Source organism: Danio rerio, chromosome 17 (genome assembly GCF_049306965.1).
Source record: "Danio rerio strain Tuebingen ecotype United States chromosome 17, GRCz12tu, whole genome shotgun sequence".
In the NCBI taxonomy this organism is placed as follows: domain Eukaryota; kingdom Metazoa; phylum Chordata; class Actinopteri; order Cypriniformes; family Danionidae; genus Danio; species Danio rerio.
In genome coordinates, this window is record NC_133192.1 from 6,730,533 (window position 1) to 6,750,000 (window position 19,468).

A 19,468-nucleotide genomic window follows, 5' to 3' on the forward strand; every position below is an offset into this window, starting at 1 on the left:
TTCTTGCTGTAAGGCAATTGTGCTACCCACTGTGCCACTGTGCTGCCCACCCTGAATATTATTAGCTTTAATCCGCAGCTTGGTCAAACGTCATCAAAAGCGGACTACAATTGGACTACATTCACACACGCGCTGAGATCTGTTTGACCAGGCAGTGGATTAAAGCTAATGATACTTTAAATAATGTTCAATTTCTCTCACAAACCAGTCGTTTGGCTTCTAAAGACCTCAGTGTGTCATCAGGAGCCATAGCTATTGATTTGGACTCGCTTGTATGTGTTTATTTTTTTTATCTAAAAACCTTTCCCATTCGCTGCCATTATATAAACCACCAAGCACCACAGATACAGCAAAAAAAAATTCACCAACATCTTGGATGACCTTTGACTGAGTAAATTAACTTTCTTTTTTTTATTTAGGATTGAACTATCCCTTTTAAGGATATAAAGAAAGGCGTACCTTAGTAACCTGACTGATAAAATACTGTATGCATAGATATAAAGCAACATTTATATGCTAAGAAACATTACAGGAAGTTGCAGAAATCATTTGAGAATCATTCTCAAATCTGCATTAACTTTTGATGACAGCATGCTTGTTTGTGTGAGATTATTACACAATCCAAAAATATACATTTATTTTATTTTAAAAGCCCTGTTCAAGGTATGGAGGCTGATTTCTGCCACAGAATAAAAGGTCACTTTCTATGTCCCAGTTATATAAATTGTAAGATGTTGTATATATTGTAGGAAAAGTCTAAACTATGCAATAAAATTCAAGCGAACAACTAACCAATAAATTATCTAAAAAACTAAAAAATAAAAATTGAGCAAAAACTTTGATTTTCCCTTACAAAGTTCTTTTCCTGCACAATTATAATTTCAGTATTATAATGTAATTCTAACTTAGAATTGTGGTTTCAAATCTGGCAATTCTTGAGGAAAAAAACTGAATTTTAATATATAAACATCGAGAATAGAGCCCGAATTGTAAAGTGCAAGCTTCAAAACATATTCCCTATTGCGCAATGTAAAGTCTGATGTTCAAGGCGTACTGTAAGTTCTAAACAAAATATTAACAAAAAAGGGTGAATTGTGAGACCTAAAGTCTAAACTATGAAACATAAATAGTACATTGTAAGATTTAAAGTGTGAATTTTGAGAAGTAAAGTTTGAATTGTGAAATGTAAAGTGTAAATTGTGAGGTAAAAACAAACAGATTTAAAGTTTAAATTCTGAGATTTAAAAAACAAAATGCAAGACAAAAAGTGGATTGCGAGACAAATTGTAAATAGCAAGATGTAAAGTCTAAATTAAGAAAAGCTAAATTTAATTGTTATGTAAAATGTGAATTGTGAGACGTAAATGTGTGAATTACGAGCTGCACATAGTACATTTGAGATGTAAACTAAATTGTGAGAAGTGAAGAGTGAATTGTGAGCCATAAAGCGTGAATTGTAAGACGTGCATACATTTTAAAATGTAAATAGTAAATTGTGAGGCGTAAAGTGTGAATTGCGAGACATATAATGTGTATTTCAAGATGTAAATAGTAAATTGTGAGGCATAAACTGTATGAATTGCGAGCTGTAAAGTGTAAATTGCGAGCCGTAAATTGTGAATTGCGAGCCGTAAAATGTGAATTGTGAGCCGTAAAGTGTGAATTGTGAGCCGTAAAGTGTGATTTGCGAGCCCTAAAGTTTGAATTGCGAGCCCTAAAGTGTGAATTGTGAGCTGTAAATTGTGAATTGAGAACCGTAAAGTGTGAATTGCGAGCCATAATGTGCGAATTGCGAGTCGAAAAATGCAAATTGTGAGACGTACATAGTACATTTTAATACGTAAATGGTAAATTGCAAGACGTACTGTAAAGTGTGGATTGCAAACCGTAAAAAAAATTGGGAATTGCGAGCCATAAAAAGTACATTTTAGACGTACATACTAAATTGTGAGACGTAAAATGTGTGAATTGCGAGCCATGGAGTGTGAATTGCGAGACGTAAAGTGTAAATTGCAAGACGTAAAATGTGTGATTGCTAACCCTAAAGAGTGAAACGTGACACATAAAGTGTGAATTCTGAGACGTAAATAAATTATTAACAATAATAACAAAATTATATAATAATATTTTTGAAATAAACAGAAAATTGCGCAGTGTTAAGAGTGAATTGCGAGACATAAAGTGTAAATTCTAGGTCATAAATAGTAAATTGTGAGCTACAAATAGTAACTTTTGAGTGTAAATTGCGAGAGGTAAAGTGTGAATTGTGAGACGTAAAGTGTGAATTGTGAGACGTAATGTGTGAATTGCGAGACGTAAAGTGTGAATTGCGCGACGTAAAGTATGAATTGCGTGACGTAAAGTGTGAATTGTGAGAGATAATGTGTGAATTGCGAGACGCAAAGTGTGAATTGTGAGCCGTAAAGTGTGAATTGCGTGACGTAAAGTGTGAATTGTGAGAGATAATGTGTGAATTGCGAGACGCAAAGTGTGAATTGCGTGACGTAGAGTGTGAATTGTGAGCCGTAAAGTGTGAATTGCGAGCCGTAAATTGTGAATTGTGAGCCGTAAACTGTGAATTGTGAACCGTAAAGTGTGAATTGCGAGCCGTAAATTGTGAGTCGGAAACTGTGAATTGTGAATCGTAAAGTGTGAATTGCGAGCCATAATGTGCGAATTGTGAGTCGAAAAGTGCGAATTGTGAGACGTACATAGTACATTTTAAGACGTAAATGGTAAATTGCAAGACGTACTGTAAAGTGTGGATTGCGAACTGTAAAAAAAGTGGGAAATTGCATGTTATAAAGTCCAAACTGCAAAACAAAGTCCAAACTACAAGATGTAAAAAAAAAAAAAAAGTCCAAACTTTGGCAAAAAAAAAAAAGAATTGTTAGACGTAAGGTCCAAAATGCAAGACCTAACATTTGAACTATCAGCATAATGTCATAAGAAATATTAACTCAAAATTGTAAGATACCAACTTTTAAAAAATATGTCATCATCTCACAATATAGACACATCTTCTTAGGACTGCAGGTTTATATCTATATCTATATTTTTAAATTCCATGGTGAAAATAAGCTTCCATAGCAATGAACTCGTAACCTAGTTAAGACAAGGAAGCACTAAACATTTTAAAGCCAAGACATGTAAAGTATTCTAACTCAACACCTGTGTATAATGTCTTTATCATATTATTTGGTACAGTACTAATAATGACCAATCACTTTTATGAATTCAGTGTATTTTACTGGCTCTACAGGTTCAATTTCTCCCTTACAGCTTTAATATGATTGTCAGCTCTGCACCATTTCATCATCTAAAAAAAAATTCATCTGAACATAAAGTTAGCATTTAACCAGAAAATCCTGACTTTTTTAAAATGTTTGTGTGAACTATCCCTTAAATATTTGACATGTGCTTTAAAAAACTCACAATTAAAAACCGTACCTGCGTCTAATAAGTCGATTCATTCAAGTAAAGGTTCGTCATCACCATCATCGTCCAACTCCAAACGGGCGAACGGACGTGGAGAAGAAACATTCCTGTTCTTCATCAGCTTGAATAGACAAGTGAAGGTGGTCAGGATTATTAAAACCCCCATGACGAGGCCCACTGCTAACGCTAGCTCTCCGCACTGCTCGTTGACTAGTGTACAGCGAACGTGAGCGAAGCTGCCATTGTTAGCCTTTGGAGGGATCCCAATGAGATGACACATGAGTGGATAAAGATCCACGCTGTTAAAACTCGACATCTTATAACCTTTACGAAATGCAGGACCATGGGCGGCCAGGAAAGGGTGCATGCTGGGAAGCGTGTTGTCATAGCCATGATCTCCCACTGCAAAAGACAAGAAAGTTAAGGTACTGTTTTGAAAGAAACACTTCACTTTTTTTTTTGGAAAATAGCCTCATTTTACTAGTCCCATAAGGGAGTTTTACCATTTTTTTATCTATTTAGCTGATCTCCAGTTTTGGCAGCAGCACTTTTAGCTTAGCTTAGCATAAGTTATTGAATCGGATTAGACCATTAGCATCTCATTACAAAATGGCCAAAGAGCTTTGATAAGTTTCCTATTTAAAGCTTGACTTGAAATAATAAATAAAAAATAATCAAGGATCTTTCCTGCTCATTCATTGCTGCAGCAGGTAAAATGATTTTTAAGCGCTGTGTAATATCATTGTGCCTACTCCAGCCGGATTCCTTTATTATTATCCTAAAATGAAAGTATAGTTCCAGGCCATATCGGCCTAGATAATAGTAACTTTTTATTTTCTGTCAGTCTTAGTACATGATGAAACTACAGAAGAGTCAAGCTTTAAAAGAAAATTATTGAAACTCCTTGGTCGTTTCAGCAAGATGCTAATGGTCTAATCCGATTCAATTATCTATGCTAAGCTAAGCTAAAAGTGCTCCCAATAGGGAAAATCGATTCAGACACGCATAAAATGCATTGATCCTATTGAAGCCCAGAAATTATGCTGAAAACATCACAATTGTAAATTTTAAATGGATAATTCTAAGCACAAAGTCTAAAGGGTATGGTGCAAAAGCATAGGGTGTGTCCAAGTCCACTTTTGCTATTTTAAAGGACGGAAAAATAGGCTCTGTGCCCTAGCGCATAGTCTAACAGTGTTGTGCTTATTCTCTTAATGAGTTATGGGTGTGTTTTGAGCATAACGTGCATTAAACCAATCAAAGTCTCATCTTCCATTCATTTAAGAGTCGTTGCCAATTGGTGCATTTGCTATTTACATGGCGGACTCTGTAAGTGGAAAAACTGAACGCTTCACTAGCGAGAAAACAGTTAAACAGAGCATCTGCAGCACAAAGATAAAGAACAAGCCTCCTCCATTTAGACTCTACTTTCTCTTTCATTTTAATTTTTATTTTCGTGGAATAAGGAAACGGTGTTGTAAACACTCTGCTAAAGACATCCATTAGGCTACATATTTTAGTTTTAAAACTATTTCTAAATTCAGTTCTTATTTCCTGCAAACTAATAAATAAACAAAAATAACAAAGTGTGCTCAAAAACACTGAGTTATATCCAAACACACGTCCTGTTCTTATGACCCATATGGTGATTCAGACGTCTCCAAAACGCGACAGGTGGACAAATCTAAACTGGTTTTAATTAAAAGCAGATATAAATTAGCATATAATAAATACTACTACTAATAATAATGTTATTATACAAATGCAAATTGTCATGAATAAACTGAAAAAAGCCCCTCCAACATGAAGGCATGTTGAAGGCACACCTCCTTTTTAGACCAGCACACCCATGAGTCCAGAAAGTGGCGCAAATGGATTTGCTATTTAAACAAAACGTTAAAAATTACTGTTCTACAAAACCTGTTCTAGTAAATACAATAACAAAATATTTTAAGACAGCATCATAACGGCCTCTTTAAAAGTACTGTAAGAGGCTAAATTATCAGATGCATTTGTTTATAATACAAAACATGCTTTTTCACCCAAGAAGGTCCATACTGACTACAAAGGCAGATACTGATAAGATCAGGGCCTGTTGTGTGGACTTTGGGGGTTTTATGGTGTGGTCACATGTTGATTGGTCAGTTTGAATGTCTCAGCATTGGTGGTCACATGGTCAAGAAAGATACAAAATAGGTGGTAAACTCTGGCTCTGTCTCTTTTTCCTGCCTCTCTTTTCCTGGCCTGGTTCTCTCCTGCTCTGCTCCTCTCCTCCTCTGGAGTCTATCTTCTCTGACTCTACTGCTATTAGGCTTTTGGGCCTACTCTCTTTGTCTCTCTCTCCCTCCCTCTGTGTCTCTCCTTCTACCTCTGGTAACTTTAATTTTACATTTAAGCCGGGTACAATTTATACCATATGTTTTATCATTTCATATTTGATCATTTTATACAGTATTTTGTTATTAATTCAGTTGTAACCATAGAGATTTATTGTCATTAAATCATTTCATTTTCAAGTATTTGTGAATTACTTTTGATTTAACATCAACACTTAATTGTTCCATATAGCAATACAATACAATCACATAATATCAACGCTCTCCCACATTTATAGCTATTAATACTGCCCTTATTTCCGTTTTTGGTATGAGATTGCAGAAGAATGGTTTGACTAGAAATGTACAGTTTTTTACCATCATGCTGATCCTTTTTTAGTCGCTCGGCAAAACTACAGTTCGAACCGCTGTGGTTTAAAGACCGTTCTTACAGTACAATGGCAAAAATAATACCTTCTCTGTGCCACTCTGAAAGAGTCTTCTTTTAAAGTACAGTACATTTGATTACGCAGCGACAATTAATCAATTAATTCTGAGAAGAATATTAAATACTAAATCTCTTCAACATGGAAAGATTTATCAAAAATGAAATGATTCATAACATTAGACCTTTAATGAAGACTTACATCGTGGAAGTCTGCCATTTTTGACAATCGTCCAGCCTTCATCCGCCACTAAAATGATTGGCTGAATCCTTTCATTGTTTTTATAGTGCAGCCTATCGGGAACATCATTCTTCATGTACGCCTTCAAGTGAACATGACAGCTGGACAGGTTGTTGTACACAGTTGTTTTATCTGTGAATTAAAAAGAAAGAAATATGAGAAAATTGCAGGTGTAAATGAAATCTGTAGACATTTCTATGCTGAAACTGTAATGAAAATGTGGGAATCTGAGAAATGACTAGGGGTCTGTTCTTCGTAGCTCACTTAAATGATCTAAGATGATTAAGCAGATCCTGGATCTTTTAATCTTGATAACTGATCTCTAGCTAATTTGGTTCTTCAAACCAGTTCGTGAATCAGATTAAAATGTCAGGATGAACTGATCTGAGATAGCTGCGCTTGTTATGAAGGACAGATCTATCTATCCTCAAAATCATGATCAGCAATGCAACGATTGGCTGACTGCACAGCAGTGTAATGACATCATCTGATTAATATTCAATTATCCATGTGCAAATTACATAAAATTACATAAATTACACAAAATTCGCAGTAAACGGTTTGTTAAATGATACGCAATAACTTTACACCTTGTTGTGGGCTGCATGCTTGGCCCTTTCATGTGTCAAGAGCAATTTATTTAGTTTTACAGTTAGAGCGGATTTTCCGTATAGTAGCCGAAGTAGTATTATAGTAGCCGTTTTTTTAATCGGTGTAAAGAATAACTGGATGTTTACAAAAGCATTTTGATATTGGTAAAGGCGTCTGCAACTTTTATGAAGCATCAAATCACCGTCATTTTAACTGTCAAAGTCGGCGCCAATAGCCAAGTGGTTAGTGCGTCGACACATGGCACCGAAGTGCTCGCAGCGACCCATGTTCGATTCCCGTCTCGAGGTCCTTTGCTGATCCTTCCCCTATCTCTGCTCCCACACTTTCCTGTCTCTATATCTCCACTGTCCTATTAATAAAGGTGAAAACCCCTAAAAAAAAATAATTATATTAACTGTCAAAACATGTTTATGATTCATAACTGCATAAATTTATTATTCCTTTAAAAAAAGTTATATATTGTGCATGTCTATTATCATACTTAAATTGTACTAAAGCTATCTAAAAAGTTCATATCAGTAAGTTTTCTCTTTGCACGACCAGGTGACAGCCTTTGTACTTTCATTTCGGGGGTGCAGATTAAATAAGTTTAATTTTATATATATATATATATATATATATATATATATATATATATATATATATATATATATATATATATATATTTTTTTTTTTTTTTTTTTTTTTTTTAACTTAATATGTATAGTTAAAAAATATTTACTATTTTCCCAAGTGTATATAGATTACTACTGTAAGAAAGTATCAGAATTCGGTACATATTTTCTGCATTATCTTTGCTTGAACTGACCCGATCTAATCCTGTTTATTTGAAATGAGCCTGCTCCCGACCAGGTTTGATCTTACCAGAACTGTTGCTATGACAACATCTCTCGGATCAGTTTTGAAGAACGAAACGATCCTAGATCTTGTCAAATCGTCAATAACCAAATCCAGTTAACTGAGTAATCCACGTACATAGAACGGACCCCAGGCCTGTCATGATAAGGAATTTTTGTTGTGTGTTATATTGTAGGGCTGGGCGATACGGCAAAAATGCAATCTCGAAAATTATTTTCCATATTGAACAATAACAATATATATTTCGATATAAGTCATTAATGCTACCAGATTTGGGAGTATCCCATGACTGAAGCCACTAAAATTAGAGGGTCCATTAAATATTATAACATTTTACAATATTTCAGAATTCGATATAATATCGTATATCAGCCCAGTACTAATATATTGTCACAAAAATTGCGGAAACAAAACCGTAATCTTCAGCGCGTCACTTAACTAAACTTCACAACTACTCTAAAAACATAACTACAAGTTTGGCAATGCCTCCATAAACTAAGAGAAAAATACTATGCTGCTCAAAAACACTAGATTTCTCGTAAAGTACACACTGTTAGCCATTAGCAAAACAAGAACTTACCTGATAATCCAATTCTCATAAAGATTGTTCAACTTCTCAATAAATACTAAATTGAGCTGCACAAGCTTATGCTATAAATTGATCAATCGATCGACTCTAGACAACAGAAGCAACAACAACAACAGCAAAATTATACAAACACAATGTGATTTTGGCGGTGAGCCAAGCACTCCTCCTGAACAGCATCATGATGGGGATTGACAGCTTTTTCGACCAATGGTTGCACACCTAGAACAGGGCAGGCCAGCCTGTTCAGTGTTTTTCAAAATGTACATTTGTTTTGAGCTTCGTAAAAGTGTTTTACACTTTGTATTGTTTTTTTGCACTTCCCGCCCACCATAGTAAACCGATGACCTTCACGGCCAATCACAGTCATTTCTGTTGAGCACATGAACACAACAGCCAATCAGCAATGTTTAAGAACGTGCTCAACAGCGTTTAAATGTAAACCGGAAATTGACACTTCTTTAAACTCAGTATTGATTAGTACCAAACTCAGGCCCCGTTTTAGTTTGAAAACGCATAAGTTTTGCTATGGTTACGCCATCCGTCCACACTACGCCGGAGTTTTCGAGCGCCGAAAACGGAACGTTTTGGAAACGCTGAAGAGGCTGTTTTCATTCTAAAACGCTGCTGCTCCGTCTCAGTGTGGATAAGAGAAAACGGAGACATATGAAAACGGAGGCGGGGCTGCTGAGATTCGCTACCTGATTGGGGCTTTTGTGTCATTACGTATCCTTCCCTTATTCGTCAAGCCCCTATCACATGACTATAACACATGGCTTTAACGCTACCGGAAGACAGCAGACCAGTCTTCACTGTAAACAACAACATGGACACAGAAATGGGAGTGTTGTTTGCACTATTGTCTGTTTTAGGCGCCATTGTGCAGTTATTCATTTGTTAAGTTTAGTGAAAACTCGACCTCGTCGTCTGTCCACAAAAATACCTTTCTTGCTTGCTTTGCCATTGCGTTCGTTGTTCAACCGGCGTTTGTTGACTAACAATAACCAAATGGCAAGCGTAACACATGCTTTGTTTATAGTTGAAGGTGCATGCCCAGAGTGCACGAATGGTCACGTGATATACGTTTTTGGTGGCGTAGTGTGGACGGAGATATGTTCAGAAACGCTAGTTGAAACTTTAGTGTGGACGCGAATCGTTTTTGATCTAAAGTGCCGTTTTAGTGTAAACGGGGCCTCAATACTTTAGACAACCCTACCCTACTATTCACTACATGGTTCAGTTAAAAGTTGGTGTCCTTTGGGATGCAACTTGTGTGAGACTATTCATAAGCCAATCAGATTCAAGCACTCAACAGCCCCATAAATAATGAAAGCAGTACCTTCCAGTGGTATAATAGCAGCCACAGGAGTGAGATCAACCAGTGTGTAGCTGCTAGGACTGACGCAATCATCCAGCCTAATGATCCGCTCTTCCGAACACTGGGCCATACCATGATCACTAGTGATGATGACGTTTATCTTCCCCCATAATTCCATTCTGTCCAGCTCCTCCATTAAATAACCAACATGTCCATCCACCTCTTTCAAAACCCTGGCCATCTCTGTCGTATTATCCGGCCCATATGTGTGACCACTAAAATCCGGCTCTTCCCAATACAGAGAGGCAAACTTCAGCGATTTATCAGTGGTCATCCACTGCGTGATGTTTCCCAGTCTTTCTTTGAAGCTAACCCTAGAGTCGTATTTAAATGTGTATTTTAATGTGTGGTTTTGGATATTGACATCCGATCCAGGCCACATAGCGGATGCTGCATGATATCCAGACTCCTCCACGGACACCCATATCGGAGTGGCTTCGTCCCACCAGAAAGGGTCGCTGTCGTTTTTAATGGAGAAATGTTTTTTGGCCACTGGGTCGTACATGATACTGGCCAGCATCCCGTGGCTTTCTGCGTACAGCCCTGTGACCAGACTGTAATGATTGGGAAAGGTTTTGGTGGTGAACACATTGGTCAGCTCGTGTACGAGCACGCCATCTGAGAAGAACTTTTCGAGGTTGGGAAACGAGTATTTGTTGAGATAGTCTGCGCGGAAGCCGTCGAAGGACACTAGTAGGAGCGGTGGAGCTTCACTGCTTGATTTGTTGTTTGCGGTCGGCGCAGATAGAGTTAATCCACAACAGGCGATGAGAGCGCAGAGATAAGCGCTGATCTGCATCCTGTGGCGAACACGTGGCACTCGCTTTCTGCACTGTGAACACACAAAAGCTGTTTAGCGGAGACAGAGCAGCACTTGTTAAAGTGAACAAGTTTGTAGCCACATGGTCCTTCTCATTTACACACACAGACATACTGCACACACACAAACACAGGTTTGTTTCACTATCTTAGTGAGGACATTACACAGACTTCCATTGTTTTTCTATCAGGTTAATGACACTGTCAATAAACTAACCCTACCACTAAACCCTCACAGAAACAACTGCTCAACATTACACTGTAAGAAGTGATTTGTTACTTAAACAAGTTGACTTTACAAAAATAATGTAAGTAAACCCATTGTAACTTGAAACTGTTAAGTTGACATAATTTTTATAATTGTACTTAGGTCAACTAATCCGTTTTGACAGTGTCAGACTATTTTAGCAAGTCTGTTTTCAAATAAATACTGTAATAATTACAATATTACATATTTGGTGCATCATTAAGTCTATAAAATCTACAATTAAAGCCTGTATTGAATTAGAAGACACACTGTCTGAGTCTGGAAGAGTAGATTTATTTTATTCATTTTGCTAGATATAAAAAAGCTGGGAAGAAAAACAAATATAATAAAGGTGTATTGGAAAAAACGTGATTAGTTTACTTTTATTTTTTAAAGTGGTGAGTACAATTAGCATAATTATAAACATTCAGTCAACTTGAAAGTTCCAAGTTACGATGGGTTACTGATCACTTTTTACAGTGTCAGACTATTTTAGCACGTCTGTTTTCAAATAAATACCGTAATAATCATAATATTACATATTTGGTGTGCCATTAAGTCTATAAAAACTACAATTATAGCCTGTAGTGAATTAGAAGACACAGTGGAGTCTGGAAGAGTAGATTTGTTTTGCTGCATGTCATTTTGCTAGATATAAAAAGCTGGAAAAAAAACAAATATAATAAAGGTGTATTGGAAAAAGTGATTAGTTTAATTTTATTTTTTTAAAGTGAGAACAATAAGCATAATTATAAACATTCAGTCAACTTGAAAGTTCCAAGTTACAATGGATTTACTTACATTATTGTTGTAAAGTCAACTTGTTGCTTTTAAGGTAATTTGTTTACTCGCTTAAAGTAATTAATCACTTTTTGCAGTGTAGATGCTACACTGTAAAAGCCAACAGTCAACTTTATTAAATAAAATGAGTGTCATTAACTTAAAATTTAATGAAAGCTAATTCTAATCATTTGAAAAGAGTTTTGAACTCAGTGTTGAAGGCAATGAACTAATTAAATACCTCATTACTTCAACTTAAATGGAGTAAGTTCACAATACTCACATACTGTAGAATAGTTTTTTAACTCAAATGGTTTGTAGCAATCGGTTTCCTCAAATGGTTTAAGTTGCCTTAACTTTTTGGATTTTACAGTACTTGATTAGTTAGAGTTCTCTTCATTTCTCGGTTTTTGCTGTGGTCAAATTGCTTCTTTTACTCAAATGGATTAAGTTCCCAGTTCTCATTAAGATTCGTTTTAGAACTTAAATGGTTTGTTGCAAATTGGTTTCCTCAAACAGCTTGAGTAACCTTAACTTTTGGGGTTTTACAGTGTAATAAAAACATGTTCTGGACTATTTATAAGCACTTTTAAACAGAGAGGACTTGTGAATTATCGTTACTAGTGAGTTGTTTTAATGTAAGGAAAGACAATTGAGTCCTTACAAGTATAGCTTAAGCTGTACACACACAGACAAAACACTTTTAAAAGTCTATGATGCTGTTTAACTTGTGACTGTTACAAATCATTAACAACACATCCTAAATTACACTTATATTGCTCATGCGACCAGGGTTATTGCAGTTAATTACATTTAAAAATGTTGCAACCTGAAATTAAATAATCTTTAACTGGAATCAAACGCATTTATTTTGCTTAGATGCCACTGAAACGTTTACTTAAAAATAACTAAATAAAATAATAAAAAATGTATTAGTCATCTAAAAACAATAAAAATGACAAAGACACACATACTGAAAACTAGCTCAAATTTAAATAAACAAATATGGTCACGGAAGAACATTTCTATTTAGCGAAGCACAGCAAAACTAATAAACAAAAAAAAATCTAATTAGTCTAAAATTTACTGTTAAAAATATTAAATATTAAAACATATATACATATCAAATTTACAAGAAAAAAATTTTAATTACTTTGAAATAGTAATTTCAAATTCGTTCATTCATTCATTCATTTTCTTTTAGGCTTGATCCCTTCATTAATCAGGGGTTGCCACAGCAGAATGAACCGCCAACTTATCCAGCATACATTTTACACAGAAGGTGCCTTTCCAACTGCAACCCAACCATGGGAAACACCCATTCACTTTTGCACATACACTACGGCCAATGTAGCTTATTCAATTTCCTTATAGCGCATGTTTGGACTGTGGGGGAAACCGGAGCACCCAGAGGAAACCCACACCAACACAGGGAGAACATGCAAACTCCACACAGAAATGCCAACTGACCCAGCTGGCTCAAACCAGCGACCTTCTTGCTGTGAGGCAATTATATTCTTTAATTCATTAATGTTATACATTTTTCTCCACAAAAAGACTGTTTCAAATTGTGTTTTTTTTTCTGACTCTTTTTCTAAAAGTATGCTAACTATGTTAAATATTTTAACCAGTATAATTCAAGTCATGCCACAGGACTAACCATTAAACCAACCTTTGCACACAGAAGCTGAGTGACACTAGCAGGATATACTTAATATTCTATTCATATCCAAAACATGTGACAAGGTCAAAATAATATTCACTAACATATTTAGGAGAGATTTATGCAACAAATAATATCCTAAAAAAAACTTTTTCACAAAATGTTATTGACTCTAAGGTAAGAAAAAAAAATCACGTTATTGGCTAGATATAAAAGTACTATATTTGTTAAATATAAAATGATATAAAAACATTAAAATTACAAAAATACAAAACAGCAATTTTAAAAGGGGACATAAATATATGACAAATTAAATTAAAATTGTTAAAATGATAAATATTGCTAACATTTTAACTAAAAATTAACAGAAAAAATAAAAACTATTCGAAAATGGGCATAAAAAACACATGAATTCTATAATATGTGATATACATATTTTTCTCTACAAAAAGACTGTTTTGAATAGTGTTTTTCTTACTCGTTTTTTAAAAGTATGTTAACCCTGTTAAATATTTTAACTAGCATAATTCAACCATTAAACCAACCTCTGAACACAAAAGCTGAGTGACACTAGCAGGATATACTTAATAATCTATTCATGTTCAAAACATGTGACAAGGATGAAACAATATTCACTAAGATGTTTAGGAGAGATTTATACCACAAAAAATATTCTAATAAAACCTTTTCACAAACTATTATTGATTTTACGGATAAAAATTGCACATTATTGCTAGGTATAAAAATACTATATTTGTTAAGTAGGCCTATATATTTGAACGTAACGTTACATGTGTTTTATAAAATAAGGAAGTGATACAGGAAACACTGAAGGACAAAATGCTGTTCAAAAGCTAATTCTGATACTTATGCAGGTGCAAAACAGTCGCACTTATTAGAGCTAATCAATAACCTATGGAGGCCTCATAAACACTCATTTATATTACACTGTAACTCTAATCACATTACTGAAGATCTATTGATTATACGAGAGATGATCAATGACGGTTGGTCCAAACTAGAAACTCAAACAAACACGAAGGGAAAGAAACATAAACCTACCTTTTCGTCCCGAGACGCTGTTACTGTATATTCTAGCTACATTAAAATCCTCGATGATGTTGATAAAATAAATAAAGTCAGGTATGTTCGGGATCTGATGCAGTTGGTTTCTCTGGCGCTTCCTCAAACACAATGCCTGCATGACGTCATAACATGATTGAAAGGTCCGGCAGCCAATAGAAAGGAGGAACGTCCCACTGCAGGTGCTTTTCTCACGCTTTTACGATCAAACCTACTACGACACTGCTGTTAACTAATAGCAACTAATGTTAAAAATGATAAAACAGCTCAGAAGTCTCAAATTAGAATGATTTATGTAATTTTTCTCGTCAAAATACAATTTTAAGATTATAGCTGTTGGACAAACATGTGAACATGATAATAACACCTCAGTTTGTGTCTCTTTAGAGTCAGAATAATAAGAAAAACTACAGCAAAAAGCAAGTAAACAGATTTAGTGTTCACGCATGCGCACTCTTTAAAACCTGTAGTAAGAATACAACTCACTCGCTATCTATGAAACTGATTTAAAACTGTTAACGTTTTCATTATGTGTGGGAACGCAAAACTCGTTGAACACGCGTTTTCTTGTTTGTGAATGGACGCTCGACGTTTGACGCATAGTCATTAAAGCGTTTCATTTGACGCGACGCGTACGCTGGAATCTCCGACATCAACCAGTCAGAGCGCTGTAATTATAATAACCAAACGCAACGCGTCTTTCTTCACAGACATTAGAAGCCGCTCGACCAATAAGAAACCTCGCAGTATCGAGTCATGGACGCGTTTATTCGCAGTGGATGGGCTTTCATTCAGTGACTAAATGCGGTTTGGTGAAGGTAGGTTATTGTTTATTAACATTTTTTATTCCTCATATCGTCATGATAGCAAGGAGGAGCCCCTAGATTGCCTCCTCTAGCTCTGTCATTGAACAGCAGTTATTTTGTCTGGATTTTTTGTGTCGTCTGTTATATTTCTTCTGTTTCTGAATTTAAGAATTGACGTCACGGATGCATTCGCGCTTTTTACCTTGAAAGCAAACACGGGTTGAAGTTTTAAGAAAAAATGTGTATTAATTAGGGCTGTTTTCGACCTAAAACTATCTTTGAAATGTACTTCACACATGGTGATCAATGGACTACATGCAGCTGCACAATCTGTATTGATGTATGTGTTTTTAATAATAATAATAATTATTATATATATATATATATATATATATATATATATATATATATATATATATATATATATATATATATATATATATATATAGTCGCCTTAGAATTATAAGGTTCCATCAGACATTTTTGTCAAAATTGAGCTATTGACATTCTTATTAAATGACAACTTATTTACATTATAGGATGTTTTTATAAGATGTTTTTTTAAGACTTTTTATTAAGCTCAATATCGCAAAATCATTTAGAACGCAGATAGAACCTTATAATTCCAAGGTGGCGATATATATATATATATATATATATATATATATATATATATATATATATATATATATATATATATATATATATATATATATATATTCAAATTAATACATTTTTTTTTATTTTTAGTAAGCCAATTTGTTTAAATAAGGAAAATGCAAGTAGGCTGAAATCATTTATCCTGTAATTTCAATATTTGAATCAGAATAGTAATTAAAATAAAATATAATTCATATAATATTTTTATATTTTAAATGTTTAATTCATTTATGTAAAAATATATTATGTAAACATTTTCATAATTTATTTTCTATAAAGCTGCTGTCATACAGTATATGCTCTCTATTGACAACAGTTATTTCTAAATCAAAGTTCATAAAGGAAAAGTACATTTTCATTAATTCTATTATAATATTTTTAACAAAACAATAATATAATGAAAATAACATTAATTGGAATATATATTGTAAAATATGGGGCATCATGGTGTGTTTAGCACGGTCATCTCACAACAAGAAGGTTGCTGGTTTGAGCCTCGGATGGGTCAGATGGCATTTCTGTGTGGAGTTTGCGTGTTCTCCCTGTGTTGGTGTCGGTTCCCTCCGGGTGCTCCGGATATATGTGGATACAACATGCGGTATATGTGAATTAGGTAAACTAAATTGGCCATTGTTTATGAGTGTGTGTGTGAATGAGAATTGTGTATGAGAGCGTATGGGTGTTTTTCAGTACTGGGTTGCAGCTGGAAGGGCATCCACTGTGCAAAACATATGGATAAGTTGGTGGTTCATGGCGACCCCTGATAAATTAAGGGACTAAGCCGAATGAAAGAAGGAAATTGTAAAATATGTACATTATACAAATATCATGTGTTAAATATATTTTATAAGTATTTTAAATATTTTACTTTTTAATTTGTTATGAATTAACTAAAAGTGTCAATTTAGCAGTTTTTCTCATGTGGTTTTGGCATTATGACAAGTCAACAACACTCAGCATGCTCTCATTACACTCAGGCCAAAATACAGATCTTATTGGGGGTATGGTGTCCTGTTGCTCAGTGTAATGCTAACGTCTCCATGAATTGGGGGCATCACAAAAATACAGAGCAGTGGGAAACATTTTGAGGCCATTCAATCAATTACATAGATCCTCTGTTTAGTGAGCCAACTTTTTCATCAGCTGGTCCTCCAAAGATCTTTCATGAATTCCTAATGGCATAAAGTATGTCAGAAGTGGTTGACTTTAAATAAGAATCAGAACAGAAGTTGTTTAATGTGATTTCCTGATATGATGAATGCCTGATGGCCAGATCAGGAGTTTGTTTGGTGAGGTCTGGTTGATTAGAAACGGGAATGGCTGAGAGACGCTCTGGACTCAAGGGGTTCCCAGTTTAGCAGGCAGCTGCTGTGTCCTACATCTGCTCAATCTCAACCAGAGAAATGTGGAGTCCAGAAGACTCACCATCATGTAAACAATCTGCTTCTATATCTGACAGACTGCAGGTCAAGTTGAAGTTACACAACAGCTCTGTAATCCCGCAACTGTTCTGCTTGTCAGTGAATTGTAAAAGAATGCTAATGGAATTCAGAACCAGTCGTGTATTGTAAATTATGCTGGGTTTTATTAATCCAGTGTTGAATTTAAATAGGAGAAATAAAAGATTGGGTTAGGGTACATTTTTAAACCCAAATGTTAGGTTTGTTCATACTTGACCAAGCATTGGGTTCTAGTGTAAAGTGACCAATAATTGTTACAATCCAGCCATTTGGTTAAGAAGCGTCATTTAAATTGAATTGCAAAACATTAACTCAACATTGGGTTATGGCAACCCAGCATTTCTTAGAGTGTAACTGTTCTGTTCTGCTTGTCAATAAATTCTAAAAAGAAGGCTAATGGGATTCGGAAACAATCCTATGATTCTAACAAAAAATGCTAAAGTTTATTGCAAAAAAATTTACCCAGTATTGGGGTTGTCCATATTTGACCCAATGTTGGGTTACGACAACCCAGCATTTTTTTAAGGGTGTAACTGTTCTGCTTGTCAATGAATTCTAAAAGAATGATAATGGAATTCAGAACCAGTCGTGCATTGTAAATTATGCTGGGTTGTATTAATCCAGTGTTGGGTTAAATAAGGACAAATGCAAGATTGGGTTATATTACATTTTTCAACCCAAATGTTGGGTTTGTTCATACTTGACCAAGCATTGGGTTCTAGTGTAAAGTGACCAATAATTGTCACAATCCAGCCATTTGGTTAAGAAGCGTCATTTAAATTGAATTGCAAAACATTAACCCAACATTGGGTTATGGCAACCCAGCATTTATTAGAGTGTAACTGTTCTGTTCTGCTTGTCAATAAATTCTAAAAAGAAGGCTAATGGAATTCGGAAACAATCCTATGATTATAACAAAAAATGCTAAAGTTTATTGCAAAAAATTAACCCAACACTGGGGTTGTCCATATTTGACCCAATGTTGGGTAACGACAACCCAGCATTTTTTTAAGGGTGTAACTGTTCTGCTTGTCAATGAATTCTAAAAGAATGCTAATGGAATTCAGAAGCAATCGTGTATTCTAAAAATGCTGGTTTGTATTAACTCAATGTTGGGTTAAATAAGGACAACTGCAGGATTACATGGTGAAAAATGACATTTTTAAACCCAAATGTTGGGTTTGTTCATACTTGATCAAGCATTCGGTTCAAGTGTAAAGTGACCAACAATTGTCACAATCCAGCCATTTGGTTAAAAAGTGTCATTTAAATTTAATTGCAAAAAATTAACCCAACATTGGGTTATGGCAACTCAACATGTAATAGAGTGTAACTGTTCTGCCTGTCAATAAATTCTTAAAGAAGGCTAATAGAAGTCTATGATTCAAACAAAAAATGCTGGGTTGTTTTTGTTGGGTCAAATATGGACAAACCCAAGAATGTGATATTTGTAAATTACAATTTTAAACAGTTGGGTTTGTTCATATTTGACCAAGCATTGAATTAAAATGTAAAGTGACCAATAATTGTCATAATCCAATTTGGTGGAAAAGTGTAGTTTAAATTTCAGTGTAAAAGATTACCCCAACATTGGGGTTGTCCATATTTGATATTGTCCATATTTGATTCAATATTGGGTTACAACAACCCAGCATTTTTTTAAGGGTGTAACTGTTCTGCCTGTCAATGAATTCTAAAAGAATGCTTATGGAATTCCGAAGCAATCGTGTATTCTAAAAAATGCTGGGTTGTATTAACCCAGTGTTGGGTTAAATAAGGACAAATGTAAGATTGCAAGATTAAAAGTTACATTTTAAACCCAAATGTTTGGCTTGTTAGGGTAAAGTGACCAAATAATTGTCTCAATCCAACCATTTGGTTAAAAAATGTCATTTAATTTTAATTGAAAATAATTGTTCATACTTGACCAAATGTTAGTTTACAATGACCCAGAATTTTTAGAGTGCAACTAATCTGATTGACAATAAATCCTAATTGATTGCTAATGAAATTTGGAACCAATTCTATGATTAATAAAAATGTTGGGTTGTATTTTTTGGGTTGAAATGGACAAACC

At 34.8% G+C, this 19,468-nt stretch overlaps 2 protein-coding genes across 4 annotated transcripts in view; one reads left to right on the forward strand and one right to left on the reverse strand.

Annotated features, from left to right (window-relative positions):
• enpp4 (ectonucleotide pyrophosphatase/phosphodiesterase 4) overlaps nt 1-14,603 on the reverse strand; it is a 27,338-nt gene extending 12,735 nt beyond the window's left edge. For 2 of the 3 annotated variants that reach the window (XR_012392728.1, XM_073927262.1), the window contains exons 1-4: nt 14,445-14,575; nt 9,835-10,705; nt 6,401-6,571; nt 3,451-3,840 (exon numbers count right to left, since the gene is read on the reverse strand). Coding sequence is in view for 2 of the 3 variants with exons in the window: in XM_073927262.1 (XP_073783363.1) it covers nt 3,470-3,840; nt 6,401-6,571; nt 9,835-10,672 (1,380 nt within the window). In the remaining variant the exon portion in view is untranslated. 3 annotated transcript variants of the gene reach the window in all.
• A 651-nt stretch (nt 14,604-15,254) lies between these two features.
• The window catches only part of fam167aa (family with sequence similarity 167 member Aa), an 8,372-nt gene continuing 4,158 nt past the window's right edge, over nt 15,255-19,468 (forward strand). Inside the window, 1 exon segment of the mRNA NM_001077335.1 lies at nt 15,255-15,283. The gene's annotated coding sequence lies outside the window, so the exon portion shown is untranslated.